This window comes from Grus americana, chromosome 5 (genome assembly GCF_028858705.1).
Source record: "Grus americana isolate bGruAme1 chromosome 5, bGruAme1.mat, whole genome shotgun sequence".
NCBI lineage: Eukaryota > Metazoa > Chordata > Aves > Gruiformes > Gruidae > Grus > Grus americana.
In genome coordinates, this window is record NC_072856.1 from 69,181,978 (window position 1) to 69,198,428 (window position 16,451).

General features: G+C 46.3%; 1 protein-coding gene across 1 annotated transcript in view; it reads left to right on the plus strand.

Moving 5' to 3' along the window:
- The window catches only part of MDGA2 (MAM domain containing glycosylphosphatidylinositol anchor 2), a 391,532-nt gene that overhangs the window by 254,325 nt on the left and 120,756 nt on the right, over positions 1-16,451 (plus strand). The window contains exon 9 of the mRNA XM_054827962.1: positions 3,660-3,953. Coding sequence (XP_054683937.1) covers positions 3,660-3,953 — 294 coding nt within the window. The remainder of the gene's footprint in view (positions 1-3,659; positions 3,954-16,451) is intronic.

The window sequence follows — 16,451 nt, forward strand, 5'->3', positions numbered from 1 at the left end:
CTCTATTTTTCAGAAAGATAACTGCGTTAAAGAGAGGGTAAATGACTTGCACACCGTTGCACGGGACCTTTTTGGGTTTTTTATTACCCCAAAGATGCATGTCCTGTGCCATTCACTCTCCTTCCTCTCAGATGCCTCCAGAAGCTACATGTGACCATGAGAAGCAGGGTCTATTCTTTCCTAGTTTCTTCCTTATATGATTCATAGTTTGCTCTGAGCATACAAACTTCTGAATTTCCCCTTCCTCTTGGTCTGAGATGCCGTTTCTTGCAGCTGGCCGGCTCCCACAGCTGGAGCTCAGGGCTGCGCAGCGCGGCCGCGTGGGAAGCAAGTCTTCATGGGCCTCCAGTTGCCCTCACACATCTCTGCTCTCCTTCCTCTCTAGATCTGCTTCATGGACACACTAAACTTGTCTGCTTACTCCTCCCATGACAAGCTTAGTGAAGGAGTTTCTTAAACCAGGAGAACATTGTAGATGTCTGGGCAACAGCTTCTCAATTTATTTGTATCCCATCCCCGTTTTGAGCCCAGGGTTGTGTCAGCCTCCACACATGAAGCTGGATTTGCTGCCTCTTCTGTCTCTTTTTGTCTCTGTTCCGTGATGTATTGCCTTCATAGGCAGCATTTACGCAGGACCACTCACTGTGCCAAAGGCAAGTCTTGCTCCTGGCTCAGCGCTTCAGATGAGAAGTTACAGCCCTTGCCCCAGCCAGAAAGTGGGTGATTTCTGAGGCTAAGACAAGGTGTGATTTTATAGTCCAGACCTGTTGCTCTGATGGCAGTCCAGAAAGGATGGAGTCTGGAACAGGCTGCCAGCACAACATGTCCTCAAACAGGTCTACATGGACAACCACCAAAGGGAAAGCTCATGTCCTGGACCATGGGCTGCAAGCAGAACTGTAGATAGCATTGTCGGCTGGTACCTAGCAGATAGCAGACCTTTTCCCTCTTGGTAACGGTATTTTGTTAGAGGGCTGTGACCCCATGGTCTTGGCCTCACGGTTCTCATGGTCAGTGAATCCCTGAGACAGGAGAAGGTTGTGCTTCCCGGGGCAGCTGGAGGTGCCGGAGGGGCAGGGAGCGAGAGGAGAGCTGCGAGGCAGCCTGCAGCATCCCTACCAACTGGGACGTGCTTTGATCAAAGCGCGTTCACAGCAGGGAGCAGAGCCGCTGTGCAGAGGGGAACGGACAGAGTAAATGGTTTTTTACTGATCCTGACAGAGCTGTGTATTATTTGAACTAAGCTGAGGAGCCACAAGCCAGGTGAGCTGGAAGAAATGTTCGGAAGGAGGCTCCTTCCCGCAGGCAGGCGGTGCACAGTGTGCTTTCAAACCTTTCTCTTTAAACTGTATTTTCCTTCTTGGAAAAATAGCTTTTTCAGTTTAGTCTGTGCTTTCATAGAGCATTGCTTTAGGAAGTGGTGGTTTGGTGTCTGTTTGATGTGCTCCTTTTCAGGAGAGAAGGTGGACGAAGGAGATGCAGGTCCAGCACAGGTACTGCGTGCTTTGCAGCACAAGCGTGGGACGTAGAAATGAGGGAGAGGGAAGGGCACGTGCCGGTGGAGAGATGCAGTCAGAATAGCTCGGAGAACCACAGAGCAGCGTTCATCTGCTCCTTCTGTCTCATCCCTCGCCACCTTCAGTCCCCTTTTCCCTCTGTATTTTTTCTGTGAGCTCTGGTAGAGCTCTGACTAGGCTGCGGTCATGGCTTTCGACCACCCTCCCTTTGCTGGCGTGAACCATCTCGTGTCCTGCAGCCCTTCCTCACCAGGGGCTTTTGGGCATCTTCCGGGGGTGGTTCTCCTCTGGGCTCCCTCCAAGTGATCCAGGTCTCCTGGGCACTGGCCTGTGCTCAGGAACTGCTATGGCACACATGAGTGCAAGTGAAAAATAAGAATATTTATTAATGTTGGGAATGCTTTATTAAGCAGTTTTGCTCTTTTTTTTCTTTTTTTTCCCTTGGTTATTTTGAAGTAGAAAATATTTTTTCCTTTACTCTCCTGTGGAAAAAAAGTTATTTCCACTTTTGCATGTCCCACCAGATTCAGAAGGAGTTATTAAAGCCTTCAAAACAGCTGAAACCAGCATTTTGGTCCCTGTGAAAATCCCTGATTTAAACTCTGATTCCTAGCAGGCTTGTCAGGTCCATAGACACGGGGTAGGTCCTGGGGGAAAACTGGGACTGTTTCTTCCTGGTACAAGTCTGTTGTTTCTGTCTCTGGAGGCCTGAAAATAGCCTTCAATTATTTTTTCCTGCAGACAGGAGTTAGGGTGCAGGCTGTATTTTTGTCAGTCCTGACATTCAAGCGACGTAGTTGAGGGCAGGACAGCATGGAGAGTTAATGCTCCTGGGGGGGGCTTGCTGCTCAAACAGAAAGCATCTCCCCAAGTGATTCAGGACAGAAGATGTGTAAGGGCAGCCGAGTTTTCAGAAGGCACAAAAGGAAAGAGAGGGTGAGCAGTGTTTAAATCAGGCTTTTCCATTTCTTCACCCGCCACATGGCAGCCCGTGCCCTCCCCTAAGCCAGCGTCCGCGGCGCCGAAGGCACCACGTGTGATCTGGAGATCAGAGGCAGCTTCAGAGATGGAGCTTTCGTTTGTGTTGCGCTAAGAGAGGAGTAAGAGATTGGCTGTAATCCCAGTATAGGTATGAAGAGACGGGAACGATAATTGGACATGGCAAAACTGTTCTCGTCATGCCGGCGGAGCTTGCAGTGCTTAGTAATTATGAAATGCTGTCACCTAAACGACGGAGGCAGAGGGGCCACCTCTGATGGGACCGACGGTGCAACCTCACTGGGATGCCCGTCGTGCAAACACCGATGCCTTTGTCAGGGATGCCACGGCATTCCTGTCCTGACCAAGCACCTTGCACAGCAGCGTCTCTTCCGTGGCGAGCAAGCTCTTGGCCTCGCTGCCGAGGGCTGGTGTTTCAGAGCCGTGGCTGATAATTCGGAGAGGCACTGGGGGCAATTAGAAAGTCTCCGTCTTGCAAGACTGTGGGGAGCTGCAAGGATGGGTCCTTGGGCATCGCAGCTCACCGTGCGGCGGTGCCAGGTATTCCTGCTCCAAGGGGATGTCTAACTCCTGCTGGAAACAGATGTTCACATATTCCTTCCAGATTTGTTAATGCAAATCTCTATGAAAAAACACCACTTTGATAAACCTCCTGTGATAGAGAGATGCCAACTGCATTTCGGTTTCAAGTCTTGAATTCTGAGCTGATTTCTGAATTGGCACAATTCTTCCTCATTGCGTGGCCATTACGAGCTGGATAAAACCAGCAGCCAGTCTGTTATAAAAAAAGGGGGTTTAGTGCCAAATACTCGTAAAAAGGAAAGCCATAACCTGCAGTGATAAAGTGCTAGCTGCGACCGGTGGTCCGAATGCGCTGATGTACCCTGGTACGGCGTATTGGCATGTCAGAGACGCAAATAAGTGTCATAGCTGGGGCTGTTAAATCTTATTTTAACCACTTCAAGCAGCTAAGCACCTTGTCTCACAACGATAGTAGCATTGCACAGTCTTCCAATATATGTAGTCACTAGGCATTGCTGTCTGTGTATAAATTAATTCTTCATCTATGACTGTACAAGCAAGAAAGCCACCCGATATCTCTGTAATGCTAATTGTTGAACCATTTCTTTTTCTCCTTTGAAGTCCCACCTAATTTGACTGTTCCTCAAGAAAAGTCGCCCCTGGTCACCCGGGAAGGGGACACGATCGAGCTGCAGTGCCAGGTGACAGGGAAGCCCAAGCCCATCATTCTCTGGTCCCGAGCAGACAAGGAGGTCGCGATGCCGGACGGGGGGATGCAGACGGAGAGCTACGATGGGATCCTGAGGATAGTGAACGTGTCCAGGGAGATGACGGGAACCTACAGGTGCCAGACCAGCCAATACAACGGGTTTAATGTGAAACCCAGAGAAGCTTTGGTACAGCTCATTGTACAGTGTAAGTAGACCCTTATTTTCTTTCCATGTGGTTTTGCTGAGAAAAAGAAGTTGATTTATTTCTGCCCTAAATTCACAGCAGCAAGAATCTTATGGTTGGTACATTTTTGTTGCTGTGTTGTTTGGCTCTGTAGTTCCCTGAATCCATGATTTTCATGTAAATACGGAAATAAAAATGACATAGGAGTCCCATTTATATTAAAAAAAAAAAAGTGTGAGGCAATCATTATTTTTCCAATACCTAGCTTTACATTTCTTGACACAGGAACAAGCGCATGAGATAGGAGGACATATTTCTATAAATGCAGATCTGATACTGATCTCATTTGTTGATACCTTGTAAAACAAGAGGAAAAAAAATGAGCGAAAGAGCTGTTCCATCTTAGCTGATCTGCATGCAGATCTGCAAAGTCTGCTCTGACTCTGAACACAAACCGTCAGAATGGGAAGGAAAACATAAGGGGAAATCAATTATTTTGGAAATGCTCAGCATTTATTACTGGAAAATGAAAAGTCTAGTTTGATGTGGTTTGTGGGAAATAATGAGCCATTCTTTCTTGCTGTGTATCTGATAAAGATGTTCACTAAATGACTTTCCTGTGTCTGTTGTATAGTTGGTACTTATTTTCACTTTTTTATAAAGTGGCTTGTGCAGCCCTCGTTTATTCTGGTTTCAGATGCCCAAATATTATGGCAGATTTGCTTTTTTAACAGTGTTCTGTGCTCAGCGCAACTGACCTCCTTTGGGGCCTCCAGGGATAAGATGCCGCAATATACATAGTTATTAGTAATAATCAACTGATTTGTTTTTTCCAAGGTCTGTTGTATAACAAATTATTTATGCACTTGATTACATGTTGTGGTATCTGCAGCGCTTTCATCAGAGCTATTTACTGGTGTGCTGGCACAGCTTTTTATCAAAGCACGCTTCTGTCCCAGCCAGCCGTCACATGGATTAGTGACACCAAGAGCTTCCTGCGAGTCAAGGCTGCAGGGAAGCTGGAGCCTTCTCACCGGGGCTTCGCCCGGTTGTGGGTTCATCTGCATCAGGACTGGCTTCATCCTGCCTACACTGATGCATCTAAATTGGGAGCAGAGGTGTCTTGGGCTCCATCTCTAGAGATTGCAGAAAATGGCTTGGATCTTAGATCATCCTCCAGAGAGGTCTTTACCTATAGAGCGTAAAAAGATCACGGGGGGATTGGTCTCCTCCTGATGGCAGTTTTAAAGCACGTGGATTGTAGTAGACTGGTTCCTGTACGAATGGGCTGGACCAGCCTGCATGAGCTGCCGTAACTCAGAGCTGTGGTCGCACTGGGGACCCCTTGCTGGCACAGGAACTTTTACTCATGTCGTTATTTCCAGGATCATGGTTATTGTGATGATGGCTTTTGTGATTATCATGACTAAGACTATTGATGACACAGCTTCTCTTTCACATCTCTTATAACAAGCCGTCGTCATTATAGGTGTTTAATTTTAGCTGCACAGAAAAGGTGATTTACAGAAGGTAAATGTCATTAAAAAGTTGAAGATGAAAGATGTGGAAGGGCAGAATGTAGGATGTCGGCCCCAAGTCTGTCCCGTAAATGGACGTGTCACCAGGGCACAGGTCATCGTCAGGGCTGATAGAGCTGGTGGTACCGTGTCCTGGGCCCTCGCAGCAGGAACGGTACAAGAGAGGAGGGGTCGACACTGGGGAAGATGCAGAGAGCAGCAGCGCAAAACCATCGCAGGGGTTTTCAGTTGCTGCAGTTTATGGGGTGTATGCACAGAGGACGGATGTGGCGTATTTTGGCTACCACAACTTTGCTAGGACGTGTCTTTGCTCTCCATTGCAAACATTAAAAACACAAGAAGAGATTGCTCAGTACGGTTGTAAATTAAAGCAAAGCAGGGTTGTGAAAACTTGCCGTGATACTCCCCAGCCTGTCGCTCTCGGGACACTGGGTTGGGACAGCTCGGGACGATGGCAGCAGCGTGGCTCATGGAAGTGGTCGGGTAAGACTAGTTCCTCAGAGAGCAACAGCGGTGGGTGAGAAAGGTGATAATGTGCAAGATTTTTGGATAGCATGGACTAAAGATTGGCCTAGGTGGCGTTGCAGGCCTTGATGATCTTGAACGGCAGAGAGGAGGCATGAACAGCAAACTCAGTAAGAGCTGATTCGCAGAGTGCGCTGTGAATCTGCAGACAAGAACCACTGTGCAAACAGTGGAGCAATGGTCCTCATGAATAAGGAGGAGAGAAAGTGGCTTCTTTCCCCTTTTCTGTCACTGATTTACTGTGAGAACTAGAAAAGATTTTGTTTTCTGGCCACTTGGACCCTCCATCTTAGCCATTTAGTTTATATTCTCTTTTTGCCAGTGTACATCATCTTTTCCATATGCAGAGTCCAGCACTGTTAGTATAACATCCCGGTTTGGGTTGGTTGCGGTGATGTGTGGATGATGGGCACGTGGATGATGGAGGCTTCTTCAAGTAATTCAGTTCATGTACAAATAGATGTGTGGAGGGTGTTCCTGATAAAGCAAGACCTTCAGTGGGAAAGCTCTGGAGGTAAATCCAGTCCTGCAGTTACAAACAGCAAAGCCACAAAGTAATGGCCAGGGCAAGCTGGCCATTCCATCCCCAATGCCAAGACTTTCTTATCTCAGTCCTTGGGAGCGTTACGAGCCCAGAAGGAGCTCTGTTTCATGTGTTTTCAGGTAATAAAAGTAATTTTCAGCTTTGCTTGCTTTTTTTTTTTTGAATCTTCAGAAGCTCAATTCACTGGGAAATACTGGAAGAACAAGTATTCAGAAGCACTCTTGACATGGCTCTGTATAACAGCTGCCATGTGTCCCACATTTTGCCCTGGAAGACTTTATTTCAAATCTTTGAAAGTCATAGACACTCTTCTATTATCCAGTGAGCTCTACATCACTTATCCTGCTCTCTATTTCAAAGCTTTTAAGCAGATGCTGTTATTTTCTTCAGCAGGGAGGTGGTGTAGTTTAGCCCCAGCCAGTAACGGAGCACCACGCAGCCGCTTGCTCACCCCCCACCCAGTGGGATGGGGAAGAGAATGGAAAAAAACCTCATGGGTTGAGATAAAGACAGTTTAATAAGATAACAAAGGAAGATGATGAAGGTGGTGATGATGATGATGATAACAATAATAATAAAACCAAGTGATGCACAAATGCAATTGCTCGCCATCTGCAAAAAACCCTGATGCCCAGCGATCTCGCCTCCTGGCTCGCTTCCCCGGTTCTATCTGGACCATGGCGCTCTATGGCAGGGAACATCTCTTTGGCCAGCCTGGGTCAGCTCTCCTGGCTCTGCTCTCCCAGCTTCTTCTGCGCCTGGCAGGGCCTAGGAACCTGAAAAATCCTGGACTTAGTGTAGACACTACAGCTACCCAGCAACAACTAAAACATCAGTGTGTTGTCAATATTATTCTCATCGTAAGTCCAAAACACAGCACAATATTGGCTACTAGGAAGAACATGAACTCTATCCCAGCCGAAACCAGGACAGTAGGTAATCATGCATTTCATGTTAGAGGAAGGGATGGTTGAGTCTGGGTCTTGGAGAATGTTTCCCAGGATGTGGATGAGGACTTCATTGAATCACAGGATGGTTTGGGTGGGAAGGGACCTCAAAGCCCATCCAGTTCCAACCCCCTGCCATGGGCAGGGACACCCTCCACTAGCCCAGGTTGCCCAAAGCCCCATCCAACCTGGCCTTCAACACTGTCAGGGAGCCAGGGGCAGCCACAGCTTCTCTGGGCAACCTGTGCCAGGGCCTCAGCACCCTCACAGGAAAGAATTTCTGCCTCACATCTCATCTCCATCTCCCCTCCTGCAGCTTCAGGCCATTCCCCTTGGCCTGTCACTCCCTGCCCTTGTCACCAGCCCCTCTCCAGCTTTCCTGGAGCCCCTTTAGGGACTGGAAGGGGCTCTAAGGTCTCCCTGGAGCCTTCTCTTCTCCAGGCTGAACCAGCCCAACTCTCTCAGCCTGTCTCCATAGCAGAGGTGCTCCAGCCTTCGGATAATCTCCATGGCCTCCTCTGGACTCACTCCAACAGCTCCATGTCCTTCTTGTCCTGGGGACCCCAGAGCTTCCCACCAGCTGCGCTTCTTCAGGACCTGAGCCAGTCCCTGGTGGACCCAGTGGGATAACTCCCACTGACATCCAAAGGCATCAGGTAGCTGGTGGATGCATGGATTGCTACTATTTAAAATATTTTACTGGAGGCAAGAAGCTCTGGTTTCATGTATTTTTAGTGCTGCGTTAGATGCAGCAGTTCACATATTCTGAAGGAGATGAGAGACACAACTTGAGAATGGTTATAATAAGCAGGAGTGTAACAGGTATTTACAGGAGATTTTTCTTTAATGTGTTCTTCTTTAGATTTCTGCTCACTTTATTCGGATCCCAGTAAGTGACAATTTGGAGACGAATGGACAAAGCAGATATTATGTAAAGCTTTGATTATTTTTCTTGTGGGAGGAAAGTACATGTGTTCATATTGACTTCAGCATCATTTCCGTAACGAGCATGGCATTTATTCAATTGTCATAAAAATCAGTTATTTTCAGTAATTTTATAATATTTATTTTAGATGCTTCTATCAGTTATAAGCAGGGAAAGATAGTTGGTGAAACACCTTAATTTCTATAACAACTCATTGATTTCACTTTTTATATGGTGCGTGGGTGTGTGAGCAGATACGCTCATGGACGTTGGTAGCTGGGTACATTCCCATTCTCTGGGGCGTCCGAAGAGTTTCTCCTTGTGGGAGTAGGGCTTTCTGTCTCATCGGAGCGGTGTATTACTCTATTTTGCTCCGCAGGGCAAATTTTTCAGTGGAGCTAGTGCCGTAAGTCATATCTGTCAGTTCAAACTAAAGAAAAATTAAAGATAAATTCAAAGATAAAGGTTTTGGTTGGTTTTTTTATTTGACCCACTCTCAGTTCATCTGACCGGTTTTAACAGAGTTTTTCTTTTCCTCACCTTTCTTTTCTTCTGCCATCCCTTTAAGTCCATGCTCAGCGATGTCTGGATCCCAGACTGAGTTCTCCGGGAAAATGGCTGATTTCTGTGCTTTGTCACAGTTTGGCCTCAAGGTGTGGTTTAAAACTTTGGATTTTTCATTTTTACTATCAAATTCAAATAATTCTAATAGGAAAATGAAAATGCATCATGGGAAACCAAAAGTAAAGGAAGACTCATCTCTCTTAGCCCAGGTGTGTTGAACAAGACGTGGTCAGTGTGCTTTTGGGTACGCTTTGAGTCATGCAATCCTTGTCACGTCCTGAAGTGCCTGTTGAGCAGCAAAATACAGCAGAGATGATACTTGTTTTGAGGACTGAGTAGGCCTTGGAGAGGAATTTAAGGGACGTAACACCTGAAAGGTGGGCACCTGTGTTCCCTGCGTGGCTATGGAGAGCGAAGCACCCACAGAAAGGAGCAGAGCCTGTCCTAAGGACAGTGTCTGGGATGGTTTTTCTTTGTCTTAGGTCGATATCTGTAAAGTAGAGATAACAGTTCCTACCGTAGAGGCTTTGGCGATGAGATTCTGAGGATGCTGTCGTAATGAAAGACACACAATATCTGATTTGATCAATAAACCTCGTATCCTTTGCTTATTGCTATTATTATCCTGTGGTGTTTTCGCTTAGGTGTGTTGGCACTCATCACAAGCTATGGGCTTCACTGACTTTGATCTTTATTGTTTGGTAGATTTTATAAGCCCTGCTAGCTTTTCTCTGAGAGATTAATTAGGATCATGGAAGTACAGCACCAGCAGCAGGAGCAGCTAAACACCTTTGGTGGGATTTGGTCGCTGTTGTTACTGTAGTGTCCATCTCCCGTGGGAGACAGGAGGAGATCTGTGGGGGAAAAACAAGAGAAAAAGACCACTCTCTAAAGTGCTTGAGTTCATTTCTTGCTCTCCTTTGCCTTTCCCCACAGAGTAAAAGAAGGATGAAGCTAGTCATGATGCTAGGGACAGAGCTGAGGGAGGTCTCTCGTCGTACGTAACTCATCAGCAGAGCCTGGTCTGTGAAGTCCTGCTGGCACAGGTTCCCCAGGAGCCATGCAAGCAGAGACAGCATTGGGAGAGCAGAGATTTTCCCAGGAGCCATGGATGTTGTCTTGGTGTCTCTGGCAGCACCCAACAGCCTGGTTTGCTGTGCAGCCAGCTCCTCCATGCCTGCCTTTGCAGGGACTTTCTGTTTACTTCTTACCCGTGACTAAGTTCTTCTGAATGTGCTGTCATCTGTAGTGTGGTCAATGTGTGAACCCTGCAGGGAACGGCATTTATCCTTCGGCGTCTTCCTTCCCCGTTCTGGAGAGCGTTGTGCCTGGGGAAGGCCGTTTGCTGGGTGCAGGAGGGTCCCTTCCGCAGGTTTAATGACGTGAGCAGCTCCCGGGGGGGGACTGGGCTAACCTTGCAAAATCAGCCTCACCGAGCGGCAGGTCCAGCGTTGAACCAGTTCATCTCCCAGGCGTGGACGGCTGCGTGCCTGCGAGTGGGAAAGGGATGCCGAGCGGGGCAGAGGAGGCACGCGCGTGGCTGTTCAGAGACCTGTGCTGGCTGGTGGGGACTTGCAGTGCCGGGGCAGCGGCACCATCCTTTTGGTGCTTTTGGTTTCCCCTAAAGATGGAAGATGCTGGTCCAGACAGAGCCCCAGCTCCTGCTGAAGCTTGTGCCTACCCTTGGGGGACCCATCAGAGGCCCCCACCAGCCACGAACCTTCCTGCCGTGAGCCCAGGAAGGTCTCTAGGACGTGGCTTCCTAGCTCTGAGTTGAGAGGGTGGCATCCAAAAAGGAAGGGCTGTTCTAGGCTCGTGCCCCTAAAGGTGGCTTGTTCCACTTCAGTTTGAGGAGGAGAAACGCAAGCGGAAGGTGGGAATTGGGTGCGGTGACGATGCTCAGAGCCCTGCGCCTGCTTGCAGCGCCGACCGTTTTCTTGTGCGCAAATTTTGATGAATAAAAGTTTAAATAAATAAATAAAAGCCTGCTGTTGGCAGACAGGATGCGATCCTGTGATAATTTAAATGCACCACTTCTACTGCTGGAAGAGAATGCTCGGGAAATAAAAATGCCATCAGATACAATATAATCAAATGTTTACATCGTGTACCTTATCAAGTGATGATAGCAGGAAGGACAGAATCATTTCTCACAGTGGACATTGCTGCATGTTGGGCTTCCATTTTATATGCTCTAGTTTTACTTTGCTGCTACATAAAATATTGTTTATAATATAAACTGTTTTCCAAATGCATTGGTCTCCAAGTACCTGTAAAGCCTCTTAAAACATCAAAGATATTTCACAGTAACCTGGTTGGCAGAACCGTCGGCCACACTGTGATACTGTGAATTTTCCTTTCGGTTTGAGTTCCAGTTTATGTATGTCATTCCTACTCGGTAATAAATTCTAAACAACTAATGAAATCATGCTGAAGGGGAACGTTCTTCAGGGATTATATTTGAAATGGAACAGAGCTAATTAGTAAGAAATATGAGTCTGAATTATGATCTCAGGTGCATCATTGCAAATCTGGAGTGTATCAGTGGGGCATAAATTAGTTGTTCAGGTTTTACATCGGCAGGAGAGAGTTCAGAATTGGGTCCGCTTTGCTTTGCTTTGCTTGTAGATGTTATTTGCAGCTGAGGATGGGAAAAAAGAATCTTTTATGCTTTAGACAGGCAATTTGGCAGCTCAGAAAAATTGCCATATCTGTTCTGTGACTGTCTAAATATGTGCCTGATGAAATATTTATATGTAAATATTATATATTATATTAATAATGAACTAAAAGGTTGTTGCAAAAGAAAGAAATGAGGTGTTCTCCATCCAGCGTAGAACTAGAATTAATGAGCTTAACACTCGTGGAGATTTAGGAATGTAATTATGGGAAACTTTTTAACAGGTAGGGTGACTAATCCCTGCAGTAGTTTGTCGGGAGACGGACAGACTGTGAGTCCATGGATGGGGTTTTTTTGGAGCTGGATGGACAAAGCCCTGCAGGGAGTGGGGCTGGGCAGGGAGGGGGACGGGGACCGGGAACGCTGCTCTGGTTTGGGGACGTTCCCAGCGAGTTCCAGCTCCGGAGAAACGCGCCCTGTGGTTCCCAGGGCTGTGACAGCAGCTCGTTACTTAGATTTTTGCACTCCAAGTTCTTCATTCACGTTGCTGCGCAGAGCCGGGCGAGTTAATGGGATTGTTTGTGAGCGGGGGTCAGGAGGGCAAGTAAAGCTCCCAGAGACTGAAACCTTCTGGGTTTTCAAATCTGCCTATAAAATGTTAACTGTGAAAATGTATTTAAAAAGGGGGTAGTCAGGGAATCTCTGTAGGTGAGAAGAGTAATTGAATGAGAGAAATGCCTTTATTTTTAAATAATCATTAAAATCTTTTTTTAAGCAGGTTGAAATGATAAAGGAAATCAATATCTTACATTTTACATCCATATTATTTACATCACAGTTATACCTTTTTTTTTTCCTCCCTTATGATTAAAGGTTAGAGAGGAAGAAGCTGATTAGTATTGAGGACAAGTGTTATATACCCCAGTACATTCCCGGACTCTGGTTTAATACTTTCTGAACAACTTCCTTCTCTGAAGATAGGATTTGGTTTTGATTTAGGCAGTTTGTGGTGCGAGACAGGGCAGACTAAAAAAGAGCTGGAACCGAGCCTTGCCACTTTTATATTTCTGGGCCATTTTTCATGCCTTTTTGGAGTATGGGAATAAATGACTTCAACAACTTTAAAACTTCAAAACGCGTGTTGCTCCCATTTGCATTTCTCATTGTGGTTTGCTTTTTGAAGTTGCTTTCTCCGTCCTGGTGTGTGGTGTCGGAGGAGCTCCGCATCCCTGGGTTGCAGGTTTTTCCCAGGGTTGCCCTCACGTGGCACGGATAGCCGCTGCCTGCCTGAGCTTAAAGATTGGGCTTGCCCTGTGGCGGTATATATTTAGGCAGTCCAGATGCTGTTACCTCCGTCCTTGTGTTTAACCTATGGGTAGAGTTCCCAGCTCCTTCGTTCTTTGACTAGAAATTTTCCAGAAAACTGTCAGTGATTTTATGTAAAACAACAGTCCCAATCTCTTCTACAAAATCTTCAGTGAGAGGTGATAGAGAACGATTTCAGCACAGTGCATAAGCAATTATGGCTTTGTATGTAATTTATCTGAACGGACCAAGGGAGGAAAAATATGTGGAAATAATTGATGGCTTGATCAGCAAAGCAAAATACTAGGAGCTTTTTGACATTTAGCAAGGTCAAAGGCAATGTGTGTCAGTGACCTGGAGAGGTAATGAATATGCAAATGCTGGCAACATGGAAAACTGTAAATGAGAATGAGATCATTTGAATTTTTTCTTATTTAATATTAAAACTATAACCGCTGAGAGAACCTCCTGAGATGTATCTTTTTCTTGTTAGAAATTCCAAAAGACTGCATAGCAGCGAGTACCCCAGAACCTGAAGCATAAACACCGATGTTATTGGAAAAAATTGAATTATTCATAGAGGTTTCTTTCTGACAATTGGTCATGTAGAAGGCAGTCTTACACCACAGAGCAGTTAACAGCAGTGTCTGAGGGCAAGACCAAAGACAGTCTTCTAGACAAAAAGTTTTTTGTTTTTTTAAGAAGTGAGAATGAGCCGAGGAATGGGAGTAGATGCAAACTTTGCGTATCTATATTTAAAATACAAAGAATCGGAATAGGGTGTCTTTGACTGCCCTGCTTCTCCTGGAGATAGCATCCAGGATCTGAGTAGTCAAACTGATAATCTTGGGAGAATGGCACTTTTTAATCCATCGGTATTTCTTTCAGGTTTGTTCGCAGAAACTTGCACCCTCCTAACCAAGGTAGCTTTTTGCTGACACTGGTGTATCGGTACTTCCAGCTCTTTCACGTTAGCTGCGTGGAGCTAGGGTCTCCCCTTGACACTCGGGAGAGGGAGGATCAGCAGGAAGCAAACAGCATCTGTGCTCTACTGAAGACCTTCAGTGCACATAAATGGTAGGTTGAAATGTGGCGAAGTTTGGGTTTGTTTCACGCTGATGCAAGAAGATGATTGTCCTCCCCAGAGCACGTGGATGCTCTGATCCTAAATGCCACCGAGGTGGGCAGGAAGCCTCCAGTATAAATGCAACCCTCTGCGAGTCAGGAAGGTCTTGCACGTGCGTCCCTCCCTTCTTGTACATTGAGTGAGATGAGCATCTTTCCGTGGTGTTTCGCCTTGCTTCTTCCCAGCATGGGTTTCAGCACTGGGTAAATAGTTGTTGGATGGTGCCTTCTCTAATAGTTTTATGACTAGTGCAAGTGAGTGGAAGGGCTGTGGAAGTTCATGAGAAGTAGGATGGAACCAGCACCAGAGAAGCTGCAGGGGAGGGTGTCCGCACACAATGTTAAATAAGCTCCCTGACCTTTATGCAGATTTGGTATCCCTGAAGGTCTGGGGCATCCAGGGACATCCTGCTGCCATCTGGCTCATGCTCAGGGCTTTTTTGGGGTGAGGGTGAGGAGCTCCCAGGGTCAGAGTGATGCTCCGTCCCACTTCAGTGCTAAAGTGCTGCAGAGCTGCGACAGCCCTGGCTGCTCTCCTTTGTAGGGTACTGGTTTCATGATTTCTAGGAGAATACACTGACAGTGGAGCTTTTTTCCAAGTTCTGTAGCAGTGAGGGGAGGTACTGGGGACATACAGCACAGTTAGGTCCTGCCTAATCGGGCAGCGCTCTGCTCCCACCTCGGCAAGGCAAGCGTTAGTCCCGACTTGCAAACTGGCAGTTACTTCCTCCTGATGGTGCTGTTCTTGCAGAGGGACCTTGTCAGAGATAACACAAGGGGAGGAAAAGGTGGTAGCACCCAGATTTGTTAGCTTGTCGGCTTGCACAGCTGCCAGATACGTGGCACCTCCTGGGTGGAACCAAAAAAACCCTGGTTGTTTCTTGGAAAGGTTGTCATGGGCTTTTGAGAGCAAATGGGAACGCCTGCATGGACAGTGGACCATCCATTTCCTACGTATGGTGTTTTCAAGAGCAAAGGTTTCTTTCTGACTTTGTATTGTGCATCAGGCCATTTTAAAGAAACTGTGCTGTGATATGATAAAAGAGAGACCAGCTTCACAATTAATAACTAGGTAGGAGATGGGAATCAAAGGGCAAATGTACACAGTGAGTTACAGCCAAAAAGGATTGAGGGAAATTCATGAGACTCTTTACTAGGGCTTGTGGCGTTTAGTGAAATCCCTAGAAATTATGATGAGAAAGTGGCAAACAGCAGAATGAGAAGGAATGTCACAGTTAGGGAAAAAAAACTGGAGTTAAGAAAAAAAAAAAGAAGCCACAAAGGTCAGCAAACATCACGAAGGGACTCCAGCAGTTCTGCTGGAGGAGGGAAGGTCGGCCAGGGCTCTGGAGCTGAGAAAACGGTGGCTGGAGGGGGGTGCCGGGGTGCCATGGCCATGGCTAGCCCGAGCAGGGAAATGCCCTTCGCGTAGGACAAGAACTGGGAGTAACAAAGTCAATGACCAACGGACTCATGGAAAAGTGAATTGCAGTAATTACGTTGGCCATTCGGCTGGGTTTTTTTGCCATTGGCCGTTTTAACTGAAGAAGATATTAAGTAAATATATTTCCTTTTTGTTGTCCCATATTACTTAGGAGACTTATTCCCATAATTAAAAGAAATATGCCTTTCAGCTAAAGCTATGATTGCAAAGTGAAGCATTCAAAGTTTAAGGTTATTTGGATTGACATAGGCACGTACCTAATTCTGTCCATGCATGCTGCTGTGTTACATCATGTACTTGGTTATACGCTTATTTATTTTGCTCTATAAATCACTATCTTCCTGTCTAACTTTCAAATGTTTGACTTTGTGACTGTAAGTGTCTCATGAAATAGAGTCTTTTAAGGCAATATACATATTTAAAGGGAGGTTGCCACTTTCTCTGCACTCCCTCATGGCAGATTTTGTTTTTAATTTTATTATTCAGATGTGTTGTCCACTGCTGTTAATATGAAGTTTTGCAAATCATTTTACCTGTGGAGAAAAAAATGGTGTCAGCAGGCACATTCCTTTCACTCAGCAGCAGGAATGAAATTAGACCTCGATTGTGCTGGTACATAATCAGGTTTTTCTGATGGAGCTAGTCCAGAGGATGCTGGACTCATTACAGCAGTCATTGTGAAAGCTAGGAGGATCTTTGTTGCTGCGGGGAAGTGATTTTTTTTTTTGGACAGCCTCCTTCTTTGGGTTGCTCCCATCAGGCTTTGGAAAAATCTGTGCTGGCCATGTTGCATGAGATGCTCTTGTACTCTTCTCCTCCCACCAAAGAAACCCCGTCATGAGTTAGATCACTGAAGACAATAGGAGCTTTGCCAGCGGCATCAGCCGATGAAGGGTTTCAAAGAGCACGGGACACGTAGGTTGTGCATCTGTGTCAACGGCTTGGTAGGGTATGGATTTTACCCTCGTGCTCCTTGCACGTA